The sequence below is a fragment of the Cetorhinus maximus genome, chromosome 17, assembly GCF_964194155.1.
Source record: "Cetorhinus maximus chromosome 17, sCetMax3.hap1.1, whole genome shotgun sequence".
NCBI classification, from domain to species: Eukaryota; Metazoa; Chordata; class Chondrichthyes; order Lamniformes; family Cetorhinidae; genus Cetorhinus; species Cetorhinus maximus.
The window spans coordinates 90,972,500-90,992,040 of record NC_135895.1 but is presented as its reverse complement, the minus strand read 5'-3'; the positions used below and the strand labels follow the sequence as shown (position 1 = coordinate 90,992,040).

The window sequence follows — 19,541 nt, the reverse complement described above, 5'->3', positions numbered from 1 at the left end:
GAACTTTCAAAATCCATTATAAAATTACCTCAATCTAAGAAGGAAAAATGCAATTCAGTATAATAGATTTGTTAAAAGCTTGTGGTTTTAGGCCAGAGAGTTTTTTTTAATAATTGTTTTATAAAGCTATCAGGTGTTTTAAAAAACATATTACATCAAAGATATTCCCAAAAGTAGCAAAATTGTGCCTTTGCTAAATCACGGTTCATACAAACAAACCTGACACAATAAAAGTAGAGTTAACGTTTCGAGTCTATGTGACCCTTCTTCAGAGCTAAAGAGAAGTAAAAATGTGATGAAATGTATACTGTAGACAAAGGGAGTGGCAATGGTTAAAGGAAGTGCTGAAAGTAGCATAAAGGTAAGTAGAATGATGTGTTAATAGCAGAACAAGGGACAGCACTCTGTGACAGAACATGGAACAAGTAATAGATGGCCCTTTTGGGCGGGGGGGAGGGGACAGTGGTTGGGGAAAAGGGATGGAAAAAGGGATAAAAGGTGGGTTAAAAAGGAGATAAAACAATGAATAAATGAATAAAAATGAAAATAAGTAGATAAAACATAAAAATAAAAATAAAGTGCCCATTCAGAAGATGAGGTGCTGTTCCTCCAGTTTGCGTTGGGCTTCATTGGAACATTGCAGCAGACCAAGGACGGACATGTGGGCATGAGAGCAGGGTGGTGTGTTGAAATGGCAAGCGACAGGAAGGTCTGGGTCATGCTTGCGGACAGACCGAAGGTGTTCAGCAAAGCGGTCGCCCAGTCTGCATTTGGTCTCCCCAATGTAGAGGGACCACATTGGGAGCAGCGAATTCAGTAGACCAAATTGAAGCAAGTGAAGTGCTGCTTCACCTGAAAGGAGTGTTTGGGCTCTTGGACGGTGAGGAAGGAGAAGGTAAAGGGGCAGGTGCTGCACCTTCTGCGATTGCATGGAAAGGTGCCTTGGGAAGGGGATGAGGTGTTGGGAGTAATGGAGGAGTGGACCAGGTGTCCCGGAGGGAATGGTCCCTACAGAATGCTGACGGGGGCAGAGGGGGTAAGGGGAAGATGTGTTTAGTGGCAGCATCATGTTAGAGTTGGCGGAAATGGCGGAGGGTGCTCCTTTGAATGCGGAGGCTGGTAGGGTGAAAAGTGGGACAAGGGGGACCCTATCTTGGTTCTGGGAGGGAGAGGAAGGTGTGGGGGCAGAGGCACGGGAGATTGGTTGGACACGGTTGAGGGCCCTGTCAACCACCGTGGGTGGAAAACATCTGTCAAGGGAGAAGGAAGAGATGTCAGAAGCACTGTTTTGGAAAGTGGCATCATTGGAACAGATGCAGCGGAGGCAAAGGAACTGAGAGAATGGAACGGAGTCCTTACAGGAAGCAGAGTGTGAGGAGCTGTAGCCGAGGTAGCTGTGGGAGTCCGTGGGTTTGTAATGAATATTGGTGGACAGTATACCACCAGAAATGGAGACAGAGAGGTCAAGGAGGGGAAGGGAAGTGTTGGAGATGGACCATGTGAAGGTGATAGAGAGATTGAAAGGAAAATTGATCAATTTTTTCCAGGTCCAGGTGAGAGCATGAAGCGGCACTGAAACAGTTGTCGATGTACCGAAGAAAGAATTGTGGGAGGGGGCCTGAGTAAGACTGGAACAAGGAATGTTCCACATACCCCATAAAGAGACAGGCATAACTGGGACCCATTCGGTTATCCATAGCCACACTTTTTATTTGGAGGAAGTGAGACAAGTGAGTGGTAGTGGATGGGGATTGTTCAGGCCTCTGTTCAAGGAAGAAGCGGCGAGCCCTCAGACATCCTGGTGGGGGATGGAGGTGTAGTGGGATTGGACGTCTATGGTGAAGAGGAGGTGGTTAGGGCCAGGAAAATGGAAATTGTTGATATGGCATAAGGCATCAGAGGAATCGCGGGTGTAGGTGGGAAGAGACTGGACAAAGGGAGAGAGAATAGAGTCAAGATAGGGAGAAATGAGTCCTGTGGGACAGGATGAGATGAAGAATAAAATGAAACTGGGTACAAGGACAGCTTTGAGATAGGATGAGTCGGTGCTGCTGGAGGAAGAGTTCAAGTGTTCCTGAGATCCACGCTCAGTGCCATCCAATGCCTAAACAAGAAACTTTTTCTCTTCCTTTCAGGTGTTAAGGGACGCAAGCTCCAACAACTTATTAATACCAACGCCCATCCAGGGCCCTCCACCCCTTCCTGTCCCTCTGACCCCATCCCTTCGGTCTGTCCTCAAGCATGACCCTGACCTTCCTGTCGTTTGCCATTTCAACACACCGCCCTGCTCTCATGCCCACATGTCCATCCTTGGCTTGCTGCAATGTTCTAGTGAAGCAAAATGCAAATTGGAGGGACAGCACCTCATCTTCCGATTATAGCCTTTCGGACTTAACATTGAGTTTAACAACTTCAGACCATGAACTCTCTTCTCTATCTCCACCACTTTTTAAATCCACTTTTTAAAAAATTTATTTTTTATCCACTTATTTTCATTTTTATTCATTGTTTTATCCCCTTTTTATCCCTTTTTCCCCAACCACCACCCCCTCCCCACCCCCGAAAGGGCCATCTGTTACTTGTTCCATGTTGTTCTTTCACAGAGTGCTTACCCTTGTTCTGCTATTAACACATTCTGCTTTCTTACCTTTATGCCACTACCCAGCACCTCCTTTAGCCCCTAACACTACCATTAACACTACCTTTGTGTTTTCGTCCATGGCATCTTTGTCAATCTCTCCATAGCCCCCATCTATCGCTGGCCTTCTTTTCAGCTTCACATGCTCCACCCCCTTAAACAATATACATTTAATCACATTTCTACTTCTCTTTAGCTCTGAAGAAGGGTCACACGGACTCAAAATGTTAACTGTTTCTCTCTCCACAGATGCTGTCAGGCCTGCTGAAATTTTCCAGCATTTTCTGTTTTTATTTCAGATTTCCAGCATCCGCAGTGTTTTGCTTTTATGACACAATGAAATACTGCAGCCAAGGCTTTATGTCCGCCCATATCTTGTTGCTGTTTTCTTAGGCCCACCCTGTTGCATTCCACCCTGAATAAGCCATTGAATCGCCCACTCTAGCTCTTCTTCCAACAGATGAAGGAATAAGTAAATAAGATAAACTACGCAAAATTAAAGTGTCTTCTACGAGGAACTATTCACCACAAGGTTTATGTCAAACGCCCAGCAGGCCAAAAGGAGGTTGAGGGATGGGAATTAAGGTTGAAAATAACTCACTTCAAATTTTGCTCGTAGAGATGGAAACTTTTTTTTGCTTTTAGGTTTACCAGATTTAGCAGCGGATGGACTGGTCCAAAGTAGCGAAGTACCACTTTCTGTAACAGGAACAGTACAAAAAAACTATAAATACATTTGCTTTTCAAGAAAGATAGCTGACAACGTTGAATGTAAATGACTCAACTTGTCTTGCCAGTCTCCCTGGAAGTTTAATACGAGTTACTGTCAATCAGATCAAGGCAATTTAAAGAGGAAGAGTGTATGAAACGTGCACTTTCGCAACGTGACTTAATACATTGCAAGGAAACTTCTGCTGCACCTTTTTTCCTTCTTTAGAAAAACTTCTTGGGAAGGCAGATAAAGTTGTCCCAGTTGGGGACTTGTTTTGTGTTGCTAAGCATGCTTCCTAGTGGTGCAACAATGAGCGACTTCAAAAAGATTGAAAATTCTACCCTGTAAATCATAACCCCATGAGCACAAGGACTGATCATGAATCAGAGCCGAAAAGATTGGGAACAAATTTAGTCTCAGTTGCATAGCTAAAAGGAGAAAGTTTCCAGAGATCAGGGTTTCTTAGCGAAGTCCTGCACCTCTCCGGTTCAATGGTCCTTATGCCTCAAACAGTCTTCAAGCGTGATAGGCATTCAGCACAGTCTGCAAGGAATTCTATTTGGAAACGGAAAGGGGAGCAGAAGCAGAGACTTAAAATAAAACCATTGGCCATAAAGTTTACTTACAACATTCAATACTTTCAACAGCTTTGATTACCAGATTTATTTCTGACTCCACTGTTGTATCTTCAATTACCTTCCTCCTAAACTTGGGGCCAAACTCTCGAGTGGCAATCAAAGCAAAAGGGTACATCCTGATGCAAAGACTCCTTTTCAGGATTAATCTGGAATTAAAACTGTATTTATCTACAGGCACGTTTTTTCAGTGGTATATGCAACTTTCAGTTTCACCTCGATAACACACAGTCCCCTATCTAAACCCAGATATTTCTGACATCCCACAGATGAGTAATTTCATTTCTCTTTAATCTGAAAATATAGTTTGGATTGAGCATCAACTTTGATTTTTCTGTTTCGAAGCCAGATAAAACATTCAAAGACAGTGACTGTAGATTCCAGCTTTCATAAGATCAAAGATGGAATTTTTATCGTATTAATCTGCTATTCATCATCTACACTTCTTTGGTTTACACAAATACTAGAATAAACAATGTGCAGGCAGTATTTTTACTCATCTCAAGTAATTAAGCTAGTTTGGTAAAAAGGCCAATTTGAACAGAAATTCTTCCCAAGCTCAAAACTGTGAGCTATTGCAACTAGCTTCATGAAATTTTTGAAATACCCATACTTATGCAACATACATAGTATAATTTACAAATCCACCTATAAAGTTTCTAAGCAACCTTGAAATCATCCATGGTTTGCCATGAAAATCTTAACTGTGCCTTTTCCATTACTAAACACTTTTTTTTTAAAGAAACAAAACTAAGGGTCAGTCTGCGGAAATACTCAGCAGGTCAGGTAGAATCTGTGGAGAGAGAGAGTGAGTTAATATTTCAGCTTGGTAACCTTTTATTAATACTGCATCCAGGGTATTTTGCTTTTGTTTCTATGAATCAATCTATTTGGCTGGAGTTTAATGTTGAAACTATAGAATTTATGAGGTCCAGAATAATTCAACTTGGCAAGGACACTCGAAATTCAAAGATGAAATGGAAAAGCGGAAATTAGCAACACTTCAAATATAATGGAACATAATCCAGCTGTACACAAAATGAGGAAAAATCTTCAACAATGTACAAAGAAAACAGAAAACAGAAATTAGGTCTCTTTAAATTCTTATATCGCTCAAACCTGTCCATTCCCACGTACCTGGAGCAGTAACCATGATCTGACATCTGGTGAGGATGGCGAGCAAGAAGTCATTATGGGAATGCACTGGAAAACAAAACCATTTTTTCCTGTTGTATTACCAAATTAAATTGGCCAAGGCTAAATGCTAGGTTACCGAATATAACTAAGTGGTTACAGGAGATTCATTATTTTCTAAATTCTATGCCATTGAGCATGGGCTAGTCCAAGAGCTTGGAAGCAGTTTTTGATTTCTATTGTAGTTCCACCTCAGCTTAATAGCAACAGCAGTTTATCTATTAAATGTGAAAGTTTACTGAAACACTGCATCACATGACTGCCTTGAAAAAAAGTATTCATTCATGTCCCACAGGTCTAATATATGTAAAACTATTTGCTTACCCTTTAACAAAACTATCTTTTATCCTCAAAACCTCAGTTCTTTACATTATATTGTACTTCTCACAGCAGTTTTTGATAATTTCTCTATAAATCCTTCCTCCGCCTTCTCAGTTACTTCAATGATTCTGATCAATAATTTTTACCTCTTGTTAAGTTCCCACATTGGATATTCCTGAAGCTGCCATGGCACAGTGCCTGGGAAGTTATTATTTAATGTTGAGTCTCTAATAAATGGCATCTGGTCATGAACCAAGGTCCTGGCCCAACTGTATACTGATTCAAGCCAAAGTCAGCCTCAAAATGCCTCAAATATTCAGCCCTTACCCTCTCATGTGCCAAATGCCACTCAGTCAAACAAACTATGGTTTGTTCAGAATTTGACGTTGACTAGAAAATGCTGAAAAAATTGAAATCACGAGTCAAATCCTGCTGGAAAAATAATGACATATCAGTGACGCATGCGCAAAATAAATGCACAAATCAGCAAGTTCTGGGAATTTAGAGGTACACCTTGAGCTGCAAATCCTCAAAATTTGATGATTTTTCACAAATGGCAAATCACCTACAGCCTCCCCGCTATTTTTAAGAACTTGTTCACCTGCACATTAATTGCTCATTAAATTCGCTGCAAATTCTTACAGCTTGTATAAAAGAGCCCTTTTAACAACACGATCATGGTTAGTTCAATACCAATTAATCTCTCTGGCCCAGAAAGAGAACAATTTAAACTGTTCAGTTTCGTTCCTGGAGGTAGTAAATTCTCAGATTTTGAAATTTAAAATCTTCAAACTTTTTTCCTGCTTTTCCCTCGTTTTTTTCTCTCTCCTGCTTAATCTAATCTTGCTTTCCCTATCGATTTCTTTTTCGGCAACTGGTTTGACCCTAATTCACCCTCCTATTCTGCTATCCCTCTTTCTTTCTCAATCCTTAAATCTCATAGGTTAAAGAGATAAACTGTCAGTTCCACCATTCACTGAGGCCCCAGATGTTCAGTTGCCCTCACCGTGCCATTATCAGCTCACACTCCCAGCAAGTTACAGCACAATTTTTTCAAGCTGAAAGGTGTGGGGGAAAAGTCTAGCCAATGCGGGACAACAATAAGATGCCCTATCCCAGCAAGGTTTGCCCCCTAATTTTTGAATGCATTTGTACCAATCAGAACTCTCAACTGTAGTATGTATACTCTTTGTCTGGCTGCTACAATACACTATCGAGTAATTGAGTTCCACAGCAGCAGGATGAAAATTTAATTCTCTTCCCCTCTCAGCTTTTACCACCAGGACTTATAATTCTTCACTGCTTTTCCTACCTGGTTGACATGTTATGTGCGTTGCTGTTGTGTATCAAGGATTGAACATCCAAAGAGCAGGATTTTTAAAAAAAATTAAATTTCATTGATGCATCTCTTACACGCACACAATTTGTTCACAGCAGCAGGGGGGGGGTGGGAGAACGCGAATCTTTTTTGCAGCATTTTGAAAATTAAAAGACTAATTTTCTGGTCAAGTTTATCTTTTGTCAGATTTGTGTAATTTACCTATCAGTTCTAGATGTATCAGCTCTACAAACTAACCTGAATATAAGAAAAAAACAGCATTCCAAAACAATGTGAAGAACATATTTGGCCACTGTATGAGCTTGCTGATAGGTTGGGGTTAATTCCTTTATTGATGCTTATGGACTTCTCTCGATGCTTATGCACTTCTCCAAAGCATTCAATTACATCGATCATAGGATCCCTATCTCAAACTCCTACAAACAGGAGTCGATTCACTTTGTTCCTTGGATAAATTACAATTTCAAATCGCAAACAGAGCATCACGTTCGGCAATGAAGTATCCAGGTGGACGCGCGTACAAGCTGGAGTATCCAGGGAAATAAGATGGGGTCTGCTAGTTCCTTGCCATGATCAACGCGACCAGCTGCAGAGGTGTTGACACTGGCATTCACCGCTTTAAATATGTCAACGACCAAACAGTTATCGGAAAGTATAGCATTCACACTGAATCTCACATGCCAGCAGTCCTTGAGCAAGTTTACAATTGATCTATAGAGAACGGAATGCTCCCTTTGACATCTGCTTCGCCTAAAACAAACCAGCCCCTCCCAATCTGTCACTGAATGACATCACAATACGACATCATAACACTGTCAAACTGCATATTTATCCAGGCAGATCTGTACATGCTTCAGAAGCTGAAATGTCATTGTCTCTCAAGAGATGGCCTTGTAACCATTTTCACATCTTTTTGTTTACCCCATTTTGGAAAATGAGGCAGCTGTGTGGTTGGATGGAATAACAAAACAGCAATGCAAATTCATTGAAAATGTTCAGAAAAGGGTTTGCAGAGTCTTTCTTAGCCCTGATTATCATAGTTACTCAGATGCCTTACAAGATTGTGGTCTGGAGTCACTCAAGAATAGATCCGATCAACTCTGCCATTCTTTCATGAGATTACTGCCGAACTGCAAACCAATTTCACATCAGCTACCAGCTATAGAACACAGAACAACTAACTGAATTAAGATGTAAAACAGCAAGATTTAAGAATAGTCCAAAGCCATATCTCAACCGCAGAATTAATAAATTCTAACACTGGTAAAATTTGAACCCTGATAATATAAATACCCTAATCTAATGATCAGTAATAATCTGTTCTTTCTATCTGTTACGGACAGGAGGGGAATTAATTTAAAACAACCCTGATTTCTCTGCCTTACTATGCGTCCATAAACAGAAAGGTGTTTTTGATTTCTGATTTCCCCTTTTGTAAGTGATGGTGTATTTTCCCCAACCCTTCAGTTTTGGAGTGATCCAATCCTCTATTAATAGCCCCAACAGCAAACTCAAGATAGGGTAAAATCAGTGGGTTATTTTATTTTACACACAGTAAAAAAGCAGGGATTGGTGTGTCGCTACATATCCCCTTCAGGGTAGTGTCCTAGGCCCAATCATCTTCAACTGCTTCATCAATGACCTTCTGTCCATCATAAGGTCAGAAGTGAGGTTGTTCGCTAATGGTTGCACAATGTTCAGCACCATTCACGACTCCTCAAATACTGAGGCAGTCCATGTCCAAACACAGCAAGACCTATACAATATCCGAGCTTGGACTGACAAGTGACAAGTAACATTTGCACCACACAAGTGTCAGGCAATGACCATCTCCAATAAGAGAGAATCTAACCATCACTCCATGACATTCAATTGCTGAATCCCCCACTATCAACATCCCAGGGGTTATCATTGGCCAGAAACTGAACTGGGCTAGCCATATAAATGCTGTGGCTACAAGAACAGGTCAGAGGCTAGGAATCCTGCGGCAAATAACTCACCTCCTGAATCCCCAAGGTCTGTCCACCATCTACATGGCACAAGTAAGGAGTGTGATGGAATACTCTCCACTTGCCTGGATGAGTGCAACCCCAAGGAGCTTGGCACCATCCAGGATAAAGCAGCCCACTTGATTGGCATCCCATCCACAAACATTCACTCCCTTCACCACTGACGCATGATGGCAGCAGTGTATACCATCTACAAGATGCACTGCAGAGACTCAACAAACCTCCTTAGACAGCACCTTCCAAACCCACGACCACTATCATCTAGAAGGACAAGGGCAGCAGACACATGGGAACACCACCACTTGCAAGTTCCCTTCCAAGCCACTCACCATCCTGACTTGGAACTGCATTGCCATTCCTTCACTGTTACTGGGTCAAAATCCTGGAACACCTTCCCAAACAGCATTGCGATGTACCTACACCACATGAACTGCACTGGCTCAAGGCGGCAGCTCGCCACCACCTTCTCAAGAGCAATTAGGGATGGGCAATAAATGCTTGCCTAGCCAGTGACGCCCATGTCCCATGAATGAATGAAAAAAAACATTCACTCAGTAAAAGAGGGATAAGGGAATGAAAGAAGTACAGGGCAACGATCATAATTTCACATGAGCCTAGAGTCAAAAGTCCAATGTTGTATTCCTTCAGCCAGACAGGTTAGCGGGCTGAAGCTGAAACTGGATGATCCACTTTTCCAGCAGTGATGATTTCCACAATGGGAGAAGCATGTACAGATGAAGTAGTCTCGTAGTAGGCACTGGTACAGAAGTTCAGATGCTCTCGTAGAAATAGTGTAAATGAGGGCCAGGCAAGTTAAACCTAGACAGAGCTCTGGTTCTGCTGCTGCTTTGTCGATGGAAGATGGCAAACTGCATCTTTTAGCATCACAAGGCAATATTACAGGTTCTAGCAGCTTTGGGTGGGGGTAGGGTGGTCATGTGACAAACTCCTACTTCTTCCCCTTGGTCTGGACAAAGGATGTATGTTTCTGGTCTGGATTCTCGAGATGGTTAATGTTTCATTCATTCATAAGTTTACCAGAGGTTTCAGGGTCTTTTGTCCTCGCAGATGGGCTGTCTCCATTGGCCAAAGCCTGCCTCAGAAATGTAAAGTGCCATTGTACAATTGTCACAAAAGTATAATAATTCTCATAATATTGTGATTTATTGTAAGAGTAGGTTAATAGTGCGGTTTGGATAGTTTCTGTGTCTGTGTGTGGGATTTAATTGAATTGGAGACAACTGGTCTGGAGGCTTTGGCTCATCAAAAGAAGCTAGGTTTGAAATGCTAAATATGTAACCATGGCTGAAGTTTTAGAATGTGAGGAGAGGAGAATTTGCATTCGATAAATCAGGGTAGTTTGAATTTCAAAGATATGGGAAGATGTTACATCTAACCAGAGAAGCTAGGGCAAGCAGTGTGTTTATTTTTCCCAAAGGTTACTGATAATATTAGCACCACGCAAAGATTTATATTATGAGTAAGCTCCAAAGACATATGGGAACAATGGAATTTACATTAAAAAGGGAGAAACATGTATAAAACAGAATAAGGCTGTGTGTCAGGAAGGCATTGTAAGATCTAACACAAGTGTGAAAAGTCTCCAGTATTTGTGCATTAAGCTGCTGTTTATAGAAACCAAAGTTGGGAAAAGCCACTTTGAATTCTACTATCCAGGGTGTTGTGTTGAGTTGCCTAGATCTGTTTAAATCTATTTGTTTTTTACCATTGCCTTAACAGGAGTGTAACTGGAAGCCAGATTAATTAGGGGTTTTAGGAGTTATTACAGTAGAAATGGGAACACCACCACCTTCACTGTGTCAACAACTTTCCTCTTGCTTTCCTATGCATGTGCTTGAAATCTTTTCTTTTGTTAATAAACATTTAATTAATTTAGTTTTCTAAAAATAATCCCTGAAGTCTGGGTGGACTTATTACTACTGATTTCAAGGCACACACCTCGAAATAAATACAAATTGCAAAACCGTTGTGACCATGTGATCAAGTTTCCCTTGTGGATTTGATCCACCTGGCACACATCATCTGCCACATCATAACAGCAATCCCTTTGGAATTTGGCTTCTGCAAGCCCAAGTTTGTTAACACCTCTTCAGGGATAACGAGATTGTAACTGTTCTGATATAGCTCCGGACACTATCATTTTTTTATGTTTATATTTTATTTGGAATGATCGATTGTAAAACTTACCTCAATTCAGCCTCTGGCCACGGCAGAAGTTGATTTTTAAACATAAACCTTTGATGAAATGAAATGTAACTTTTACCCCTAGGTTTTGCACTGGATGGATCTGATGTTCTTTTTTGTGTGAATTGTTTAAAAATCCTTCATGTATTTATGGGGAAAACAAGCTTACACTGAGCAACAGAGGATTCTCAACATCGCCATTATAGTAATCTGCATGCTTTGATTATAAAGTGAAAGGGATTGGGATGGAGGCAAATCCTGAATGAGTTCACCACACTTCACTGTGTCAACAAATTTCCTCTTCCTTTCCATAATTGGGGAGTTTAGAACAACCCCATTTAAGTCACAATTCCTCACAGCATGGTAGATGCAGAGTAGAGCTTCTTCAACTGTTCTACCAATGTCCCAAAGACTAAGAACAGTAGCCCCTTTTAGGACACATTTCTATTTTGTACATTAATCATAGAATCTTACAGCACAAAAATAAGCCATTTGGCCCACTGTGCTTTTACCACCCTTTCTGAAAGCGCGACCTAATTAGTTCCACTATCCTGCTCCTTCCCCATGGCCCTGCAGGTCTTTCCTTTTTAAATACGCATCCAATTCCCTTTTAAATGTTATTTTTGAATCTGCTTCTGCCACATGATAAAGCATCGGAACTCAATGAGATTGCCAATTCTGTGCCACGATGGGGATAGTTTTGTGCTGTGACAATAAGTAACTGGACGTAGGCTGTCGAAATGCATCTCACGAGGGTCACTGCAGCCAGCAGGCAGAGGAATCTTTCATCAACTTTGAAAATGAGTGTGCTGAGTCACCCAATAGTGAACTTCATGTAGGAGTTTTCATTCGTAAAGTCTATCTGTTAGAGGTAAGGGAAATAAACAATCATAGATCTTACCATTATCATGAGTAAGGAGCCTCCTCGCTTCCACATCAAACTCCTCTTTGCTTATCTTTTGCTTGAACCAAAGCTTCAAGTTTGCCCAATATCTGAGGAAAAGAAAAGACAAGGATTTTTTTTTTTCTCTCTCAACAAGTGATTAGGATCTGGAGTGCACTGCCTGAAACCGTGGTGGAGGCAGATTCAGCTGTAGCTTTCAAAAGGGAACTAGATAAGCACCTGAAAAGAAAAAATTAGAGACAGGGAACTTACAATGAAAACAGCAACTTTATACAGAGAAGGAAAGCAGCATTGATTAGGAAGAATATTATAATGCTACAGGGAGGATGTTCTGGAGAACAGAATCTATTTGGTTAGAGTTAAGAAACAACAGAGGTGCAATTACACTACTGGGTGAACCATATATGCCATTTACAAATGGGAAAGATGTAGAGGAGCAAATTTGCAAAGAAATTACAGAGATGTGCAAGAACTGTATGTGTGGGATTTCAATTATTCTACTATAAGACTGGGATAGTAAGCACTGTAAATTGAAATGGGCAGAAGGAGTTCAGGAGAATTTTCTTGATCAATATGTTTGCAGTTCAATGGGAAATGGGTTATTGCTGGTTCTGAGAACAAGATGGGACAAATGTCCCTAGGGGAAGATTTAGGGAATGATGATAATTGTATCAGTAGTTTTAGGTTAGCTATGGAAAAGGAGCAATCCAGAGTAAAAATATTTAATTGGAGGAGGTCCAATTTCAGTGGGGGTGAGAACAGATCTGTCCTGGGTAAACTGGAATCAAAGTTTGACCAGTGAAACTGTAATGGAACAATGAGCTGCCTTTAAAGAGGAGATGATTCGGGCATAGTCAAGGTACATTTCCACGAGGGGGAAAGGTAGGACAAAGCCACAACTCCCTGGATGAGAAAAGAGATGGAGAAAAAGGTGAAGCAGAAAAAGGGATATATGCCAGATTTAGGTCAGGTTGGTAATACAGGTGGGAACCAGACTGAATACAAAAAGTTACAGGAGGTAAGGGAAGATAACAGAAATTAGAGAGGCAAAGACAGGATATGAAAACAGACCAGCAGCTAACATAAGGGGGAATCCAGAATGTGTTTATAGGCATATTAGTAGTAAAAGGGTAGTAAGATGAGGGGGTGAGGCTGAGTGGTGGCCAAAAAAACCTACACATGGCAGTAGAGGACATGACTGAGGTACTAAATGAGTACTTGCATCTGTCCTTACCAAGGAAGATGATGTTGCCAATGTCATAGCGAAAAAAAGGATGTGGCTGAGAGACTGAATGGGCTAGAAATGGATAAAGCGGAGGTATTAGAAAGGCTGGCCATACTTAAGGTTGAGACACCAGGGCTGGATAGGATGCATCCAAGGATGCTGAGGGAACTAAGGGTGGAAATTTATTTTTACGCAGCAGTGGATTGTAGGTTGTAAGCACCGACTGAAAGGATGGCAGAGGTAGATTCAATTGTGGCTTTCAAATGAGAATTGGATAAGCACCTGAAGGGAAAAAAACCATAGGACTACAGGGAGTGGAACGAGCCAAGTTAATCTTGCAGGCAGCCAGGATGGACTTGAGGGCCAAATGGCACTAGTCTGTGCTGCAGCCATTCTAGAATTCTAATGCAGAAAAATGTTGCGAGGTGCTTCTCAGAGGCATAATCAAAAACAATGGATGCCAAACCAAACAAGAATACACTGGGAAGGATGACTAAAAGTTTCAAGACAGAGGTGGATTTTAAGGAGGGTCTTAAAGGAGACCAAGAACAAAGTAAGGCAGAGGAATTTAGGAAGGGAATTACAGCTTCCAGGGCATACCTGTCAATAGCAAAGTGAAGGGGGTGAGGGTGCAAAGGTAGCCAGAGTTAGAGAAACAGAAATTTAAGTGGAGCTTGTAAGGCTAAAGGATGTTACAGTGATAGGGAGTGGTGAGGCCATGAAGGGATTCAAATACAAGAATTAGAAGCGCACATTCAACAGATCAGGAACCGACGTAAGTCAGCAAGGAGAGCGGTAGAGACAAAGTAAAGCTTTGTGCGAGATAGAAACTGGTCAGCAAACTTTGGATGAGCTGACGTTTATGGAGAATATCGGTTGGGACGGCATTGGAGTAGTGGAGCACAGAGGTGACAAAGGCATGGATGAAGGTTTCAATGGTGGATGGGATGAGGTGGGGTGGTGGCAGTTGATTTTTGCACTGGAGATATCAGAAGCTCAGTTTGGGATCAGGTAGAAGGTTGAAGTTACAAAGTCTGATACAGGCTGCAACTGGGACCAGGAAGGAAGATGGAGTCATTGACAACGGTACAAAGTTTGCAGCGAGGCTAGCAGATAGTGGATTCAGCCTTCACAAATTTTAGCTGGAGGAAATTGCAGTCCATCCAAGATCAGATATCAGACAACCAGTGTGACAACATAATGGCAGTGAAGGGAGTGAGAGAGGTGATGGGAGAGTTGGAGCTGGGTATCATCAGCATAGATGTGGAAGGTAACCCTTACGCCTGCAGATTATGTCACTGAGCAACAGCACATTGAGGAGGAAAGGGAGGCGGGGAAGGATAAATCCTTGAGGGTTTGGAGGTAATGGGCAGGAAGAGAAGCCATTGTTGGAACCACTCCAGCTATGGTCAGAAGAGTAAGCAAGGAGATATTCTCCATAAACATCAGCTCATCCAAGCTTTGCTGACCAGTTTCTATTTCGCTTCACTTGTCTCTGCCCCTCTCCTTGCTGACTTACATCGGTTCCTGATCTGTTGAATTTACACTTTTAATTCTTGTATTTGAATCCCTTCATGGCCTCACCACTCCCTACAAACCATGGCTGTGCCACCAAGCTAGACAATAAAGCAAAAGAGGAGGATGGTGTGGTCAGTTATGCCAAAGGCTTCAGAGGAATTGAGGAGGATGTGGAAGGATAGTGCACCACCATCAAAGAGAATGTCCTGTGACTTTGGTCAAATCATAAGCACTTATGGCAGACAATCATATTTTGACAATATCTTGGAAGTCAAACAATTTTATCTCTCTCTCTATCTAAAGGTAAGATTATACCTTTGACTACAGTCAACTTTTCTTAATTTAAAGTTGCTTTATTTAGCACAAAATTTCCACAGCTCAATTCAAATTATTGGATAACTCACATTTGTTAGTGCAAAAAAAACTTTCAAAACAATCAGGAGTAGACTATTACAATAAAAAAGGGACATGATTTGGAACTTAATACAAAACGGGCTGGAATGTGTGCTCTCATCTTTGGGACCTTGGTCTGAAATCAGCATAGAAATTTGATAAAGGTTCTCCTACTGGAAGCTCCATGATCACTATTGAAGTGAAATCTACCTATATGTTGTTCTATAAGGACAGGGTATTTTTCCTTAGATTTTTTTATATATTCTGAATGACTATGTTCCTGTATAATTTTTTATGAAGCGTTAAACAGAAATTAGTAATGAACACTAGAATGGTGACAAGTAAGAAAGAGAAATGCAACAGGAAACCACTGAATTTAAGTTTCTGCCTTTGACTCCACAGTCTCAAAGTGGAGCTGATCAATAAACCACAAGCAACATATGTACATCAGGAGCAGGGGTTTGGATTTCCTTTGACAGTGCACTGGTTAACACACCCAGATTAAATTCCTGTATAACACAGACACAGCTTTGCTTATATTTGAGCAGTTTAACAACAGCATTAAACACAAAGTTTACGCAGTAACATTAACATAACACAAAGATTCAAAGTGCCTTATGGGGTTGAGGGGAAATTGGACCTTGAATCAGAATGGGGAGAAGACTTGACAAGGTAAAAAAAGTGATAGATGAGTAATGTTTACTATACAATATGGGGGTGGTGGGGGAGAACAGTTTGAATGAGTTGGAGTTTGTAAAGGTAGAAACAGAGGTCCATGAAAAGGGCATTACGTACATTGGGCTGAGAGATGACAGCGATGTGAGAGGGTGAGCCAGGAACAAAAATAGGAGGTAAAATAATTTGCAGAACAATTTTACAAAAACATGTGATTACAAAAGTTAAATTCCAACTTGTGAACCTTACTCCAGGCAGGGATTTGAATTTTTACAGTCGGACATCACATTGTAAATTAATGTATAGGGTCTGTAAAAAAAAAAATGCTTCTTTAAACTAACTTCTCCCATTATATGTGCGATAATTTCAGTGGTGAATCAGTGAATATCAATTTCTTCCTGAATATGATTTAAGAAAACACATTTCCTGTTTTTCTTTTACTGAAAATCAGGTGTCAAGGTGCAAAGGAATTTCATCCAAGATGTTAGCACGCATGTTGAATATTCTAACATCTATATTCTAACATGTCAGGCTAACATCACAGACATGACACACACACATCTTGAGCCCAATGTTCAGAAGCAAACAAAACAATAGCCATATCATCTTTTAGGGAGGGATACAGGTAGGGATGGTGTATTTTATTTTACGGCACAGTTTATTTTCATTCCTAGTTGGGAGTGGAATAAGGATAGTAAAGCAGAGCAGACTGCAAGATGTATATTTTAACTCAACTCTTGCAGGTAATCAGAGGCAAGATCAACCAAGCTAACAGCTAGCCATCAAAGACTGACTCAGGTCACACACCAAGGCATTTTGTTAAAAAGACAACTGTTCCCCATAATACTCTCCAATGGTTTTTAATATCTCACCATCGTAGTGGCAGGAGACCCAATACTAACACCATCGAGCCTGCTTCACTATTCAATACGATCAAGTCCGATCTCCACTTTTCCACCCACTCCGCATAATCCCTCAATTCCCTGAGATACCAAAAATCTGTCTATGTATTCAACGATGGAGCATCCACAACCCTCTGGGGTTGAGAATTCCAAAAATTCACAAGCCTTTGAGTGAAGTAATTTTTCCTCACATCTGTACTAAACGATCGGCCCCTTATCCTGAGCTTGTGTTTTAGATTCCCTGACCAGCGAAACAATCTCTGTGTCTACCCTATCAAGCCCCTTCAGAATTTTGTATGTTTTGATTAGATCACCTCGCATTCTTCTAAACTTCAGAGAATATAAGGCCAATTTACTCAGCCTCTTATTATAGGACAACCCTCTCATCCCAGGGATTAATTTAGTGAACTTTTGTTGTAATGCCTCCAATGCAAGTATATCCTTCCCTTAATATGGAGACTAAAACTGTACACATTACTCCAGATGTGGTCACAGGGTCACAGTTATACAGCCTTCAGCCCATCGTGTCTTTGCCGGCCATCAAGCACCTATCGATTCTAATCCTATTTTCCAGCACTTGGCCCGTATCCCTATATGCTGTGGTGTTTCAAGAGCTTGTTTAAATACTTCTTAAAGGTTGTAAGGGGGGTGGTCTCACCAAAGCCCCCATATAATTGTAGCAGGACTTCTTTATTCCTGTACTCCAATTTTTATAAAGGCCAATATGCCATTTCCCTTCAGAATCATTTGCTGTACCTGCATGCTAGCTTTCTGTACCTGCATGCTAACTTTGTGTTCCTTGTACAAGCACACCTAACTCTCTTTGAACATCAACACTTACAAGTTTCACAACTTTTAAAAAATATTCTGCTTTTCTATTCTTACAAACAAAGTGAATAAATTCACACTTCCCCACATTATACTCTATCTGCCATCTGGTTGCCCATTCACTTAACCTGAATATATCTCTTTGCAGCCTCTGTGTCCTCCCCACAGCTTACCTTTCCACCTAGCTTTGTGCCATCAACAAATATAGATAAATTACTCTGTCTCTTCAACTAAGTCATGAATATAGATTGTAAATAGCTGAGGTCCCAGCACTGCTCCTTGCGGCACTCCATGAGTCACTGCCTGCCAGCTTGAAAAAGTGGTTTATGGCCACTCTCTACTTTCTATCTGTTAACCAATCCTCTATCTGCTAATATATTACCCCGAATTCCATGAGCAATACCTTGCCTAGCAACCTTTTTTGTGGCACCTTATCGAATGCCATTGGGATATATTACATCTGCTGGTTCCCTTTTTTCTACCCTCCTAGTTACATCCTCAAAAAAAACTAATAAATCTGTCAAACGGGGTGCCCTTTCGTTAACTAGCTCTCATATTTAGAACATTCTATTCTAGTAAACAGGTTCTTCAGTGTTCTTTCAATTTAAAGATAATTGAAAGGGCTACAGAGCTAAGTGAGAGCTTAATGGCAAACCCTCTGAGAGAGGTGTCAGTAAACTGTCATTTAGTTTGATGGTAACATTTTTTTGGGGGGGGAAGAAGTCCCTTCGAGTTTTAAGTGATGTTGAAAAGATGTTTCTCAGTTGATATTCACCAAATTTACTCAAGATTTGTTTAATAAGGTCTAATGTTTCCTAATCATTTCAGAACTAAAAATATGCTTTTTTTGGAAGAAAAATGGGAAATAATAACTGCCCTCACTGGGTGCACATTCGACCCATTCCTGCCATTCACTGTCCACACAAAACTCTGGTCTCTTTCTGCCAAACCTTCAAATCAAAACATCAATCAGCATGGAAGCAAAAATAAACCTATTGTGGGTGGTGGAAGGGTCAAATTTTTATCTTTTGAACTCCAGACAGAGAGAACAACAACTACAGGCAGAGATATCAAATGGACACAACTTTCAGACCTGGGCTCTCACTGCCACTGGATTTAAATGTTAATTAAAGGGTTTTTTTTTCCCCCCTGAGTGGATGGCCCGCAGGGCCAGGCAGTGTCACTGAACCCAGCAGGAGATATCCAGAGAAGGGTTCATGTTAATGGCGGCGCTGAGCGGCCCCCGGCCCCAGGCCTCGGCTCCAGCAGCAACAATACCCGCACCCCCAGGCCGCACTCACTGCTTCACATTCTCCCCCAACGCCTCCGTCAAGGTCTTTTTGGCGACCTCCAGCTCGCTGACATGAGTCGCCATGTCCGAGAAGGACTTTCACTGAACAGGGGTGGATTCTCCTCACCGCTTGAACGGGTTTTTGCAAAACCGCTCAACCGACCGGCCTGGAGCACGGGCTCCCCCTAGCGCCCTGGAGGACCGGCTCCCCACCACCCCCCCCCCTCCCTTGCCGGCCTAGAGGACCAGCTCCCCCTGCCGGCCTGGAGGACCGGCACGCCCGGGAGGACCCGTTCCCCTACCGGCCTGGAGGACTCGCTCCCCCTGCCGGCCTGGAGGGCCCGCTCCGCCTGTCGGCCTGGAGGACCCGCTCAGCCCCGCCCCCTGCCCGGCCTGGAGGACCCGCTCAGTCCCACCCCCTGCCCGCCCTGGAGGACCCGCTCTGGGGGGACTTCGTGGAGCCAGGCACCAACAACTGGAGCAGCGTCCGATATTGGAACACTGTCACCAACCTCCCCACAAAGTCAGAATGGGACTTAGATCCGTTCAGCCACGCCCCCTGCCGGCCTGGAGGACCCGCTCAGCCCGTCCCACCTCCGGCCTGGATGTCTCGCTCAGCCCCGCCCCCTGCCGGCCTGGAGGATCCGCCTTGCCACGCCCACTGCCGGCCTGGAGGACCCACTCAGCCCCGCCCCCTGCCCGGCCTGGAGGACCCGCTCAGCCCCGCCCCTGCCGGCCTGGAGGACCCGCTC

At 42.2% G+C, this 19,541-nt stretch overlaps 1 protein-coding gene across 1 annotated transcript in view; it reads right to left on the bottom strand.

Annotated features, from left to right (window-relative positions):
* The window catches only part of tada1 (transcriptional adaptor 1), a 51,144-nt gene extending 32,154 nt beyond the window's left edge, over positions 1-18,990 (bottom strand). The window contains exons 1-4 of the mRNA XM_078561570.1: positions 18,800-18,990; positions 11,955-12,046; positions 5,123-5,188; positions 3,240-3,337 (exon numbers count right to left, since the gene is read on the bottom strand). Coding sequence (XP_078417696.1) covers positions 3,240-3,337; positions 5,123-5,188; positions 11,955-12,046; positions 18,800-18,873 — 330 coding nt within the window. The 5' untranslated portion in view covers positions 18,874-18,990. The remainder of the gene's footprint in view (positions 1-3,239; positions 3,338-5,122; positions 5,189-11,954; positions 12,047-18,799) is intronic.
* Positions 18,991-19,541: the final 551 nt, after the last annotated feature.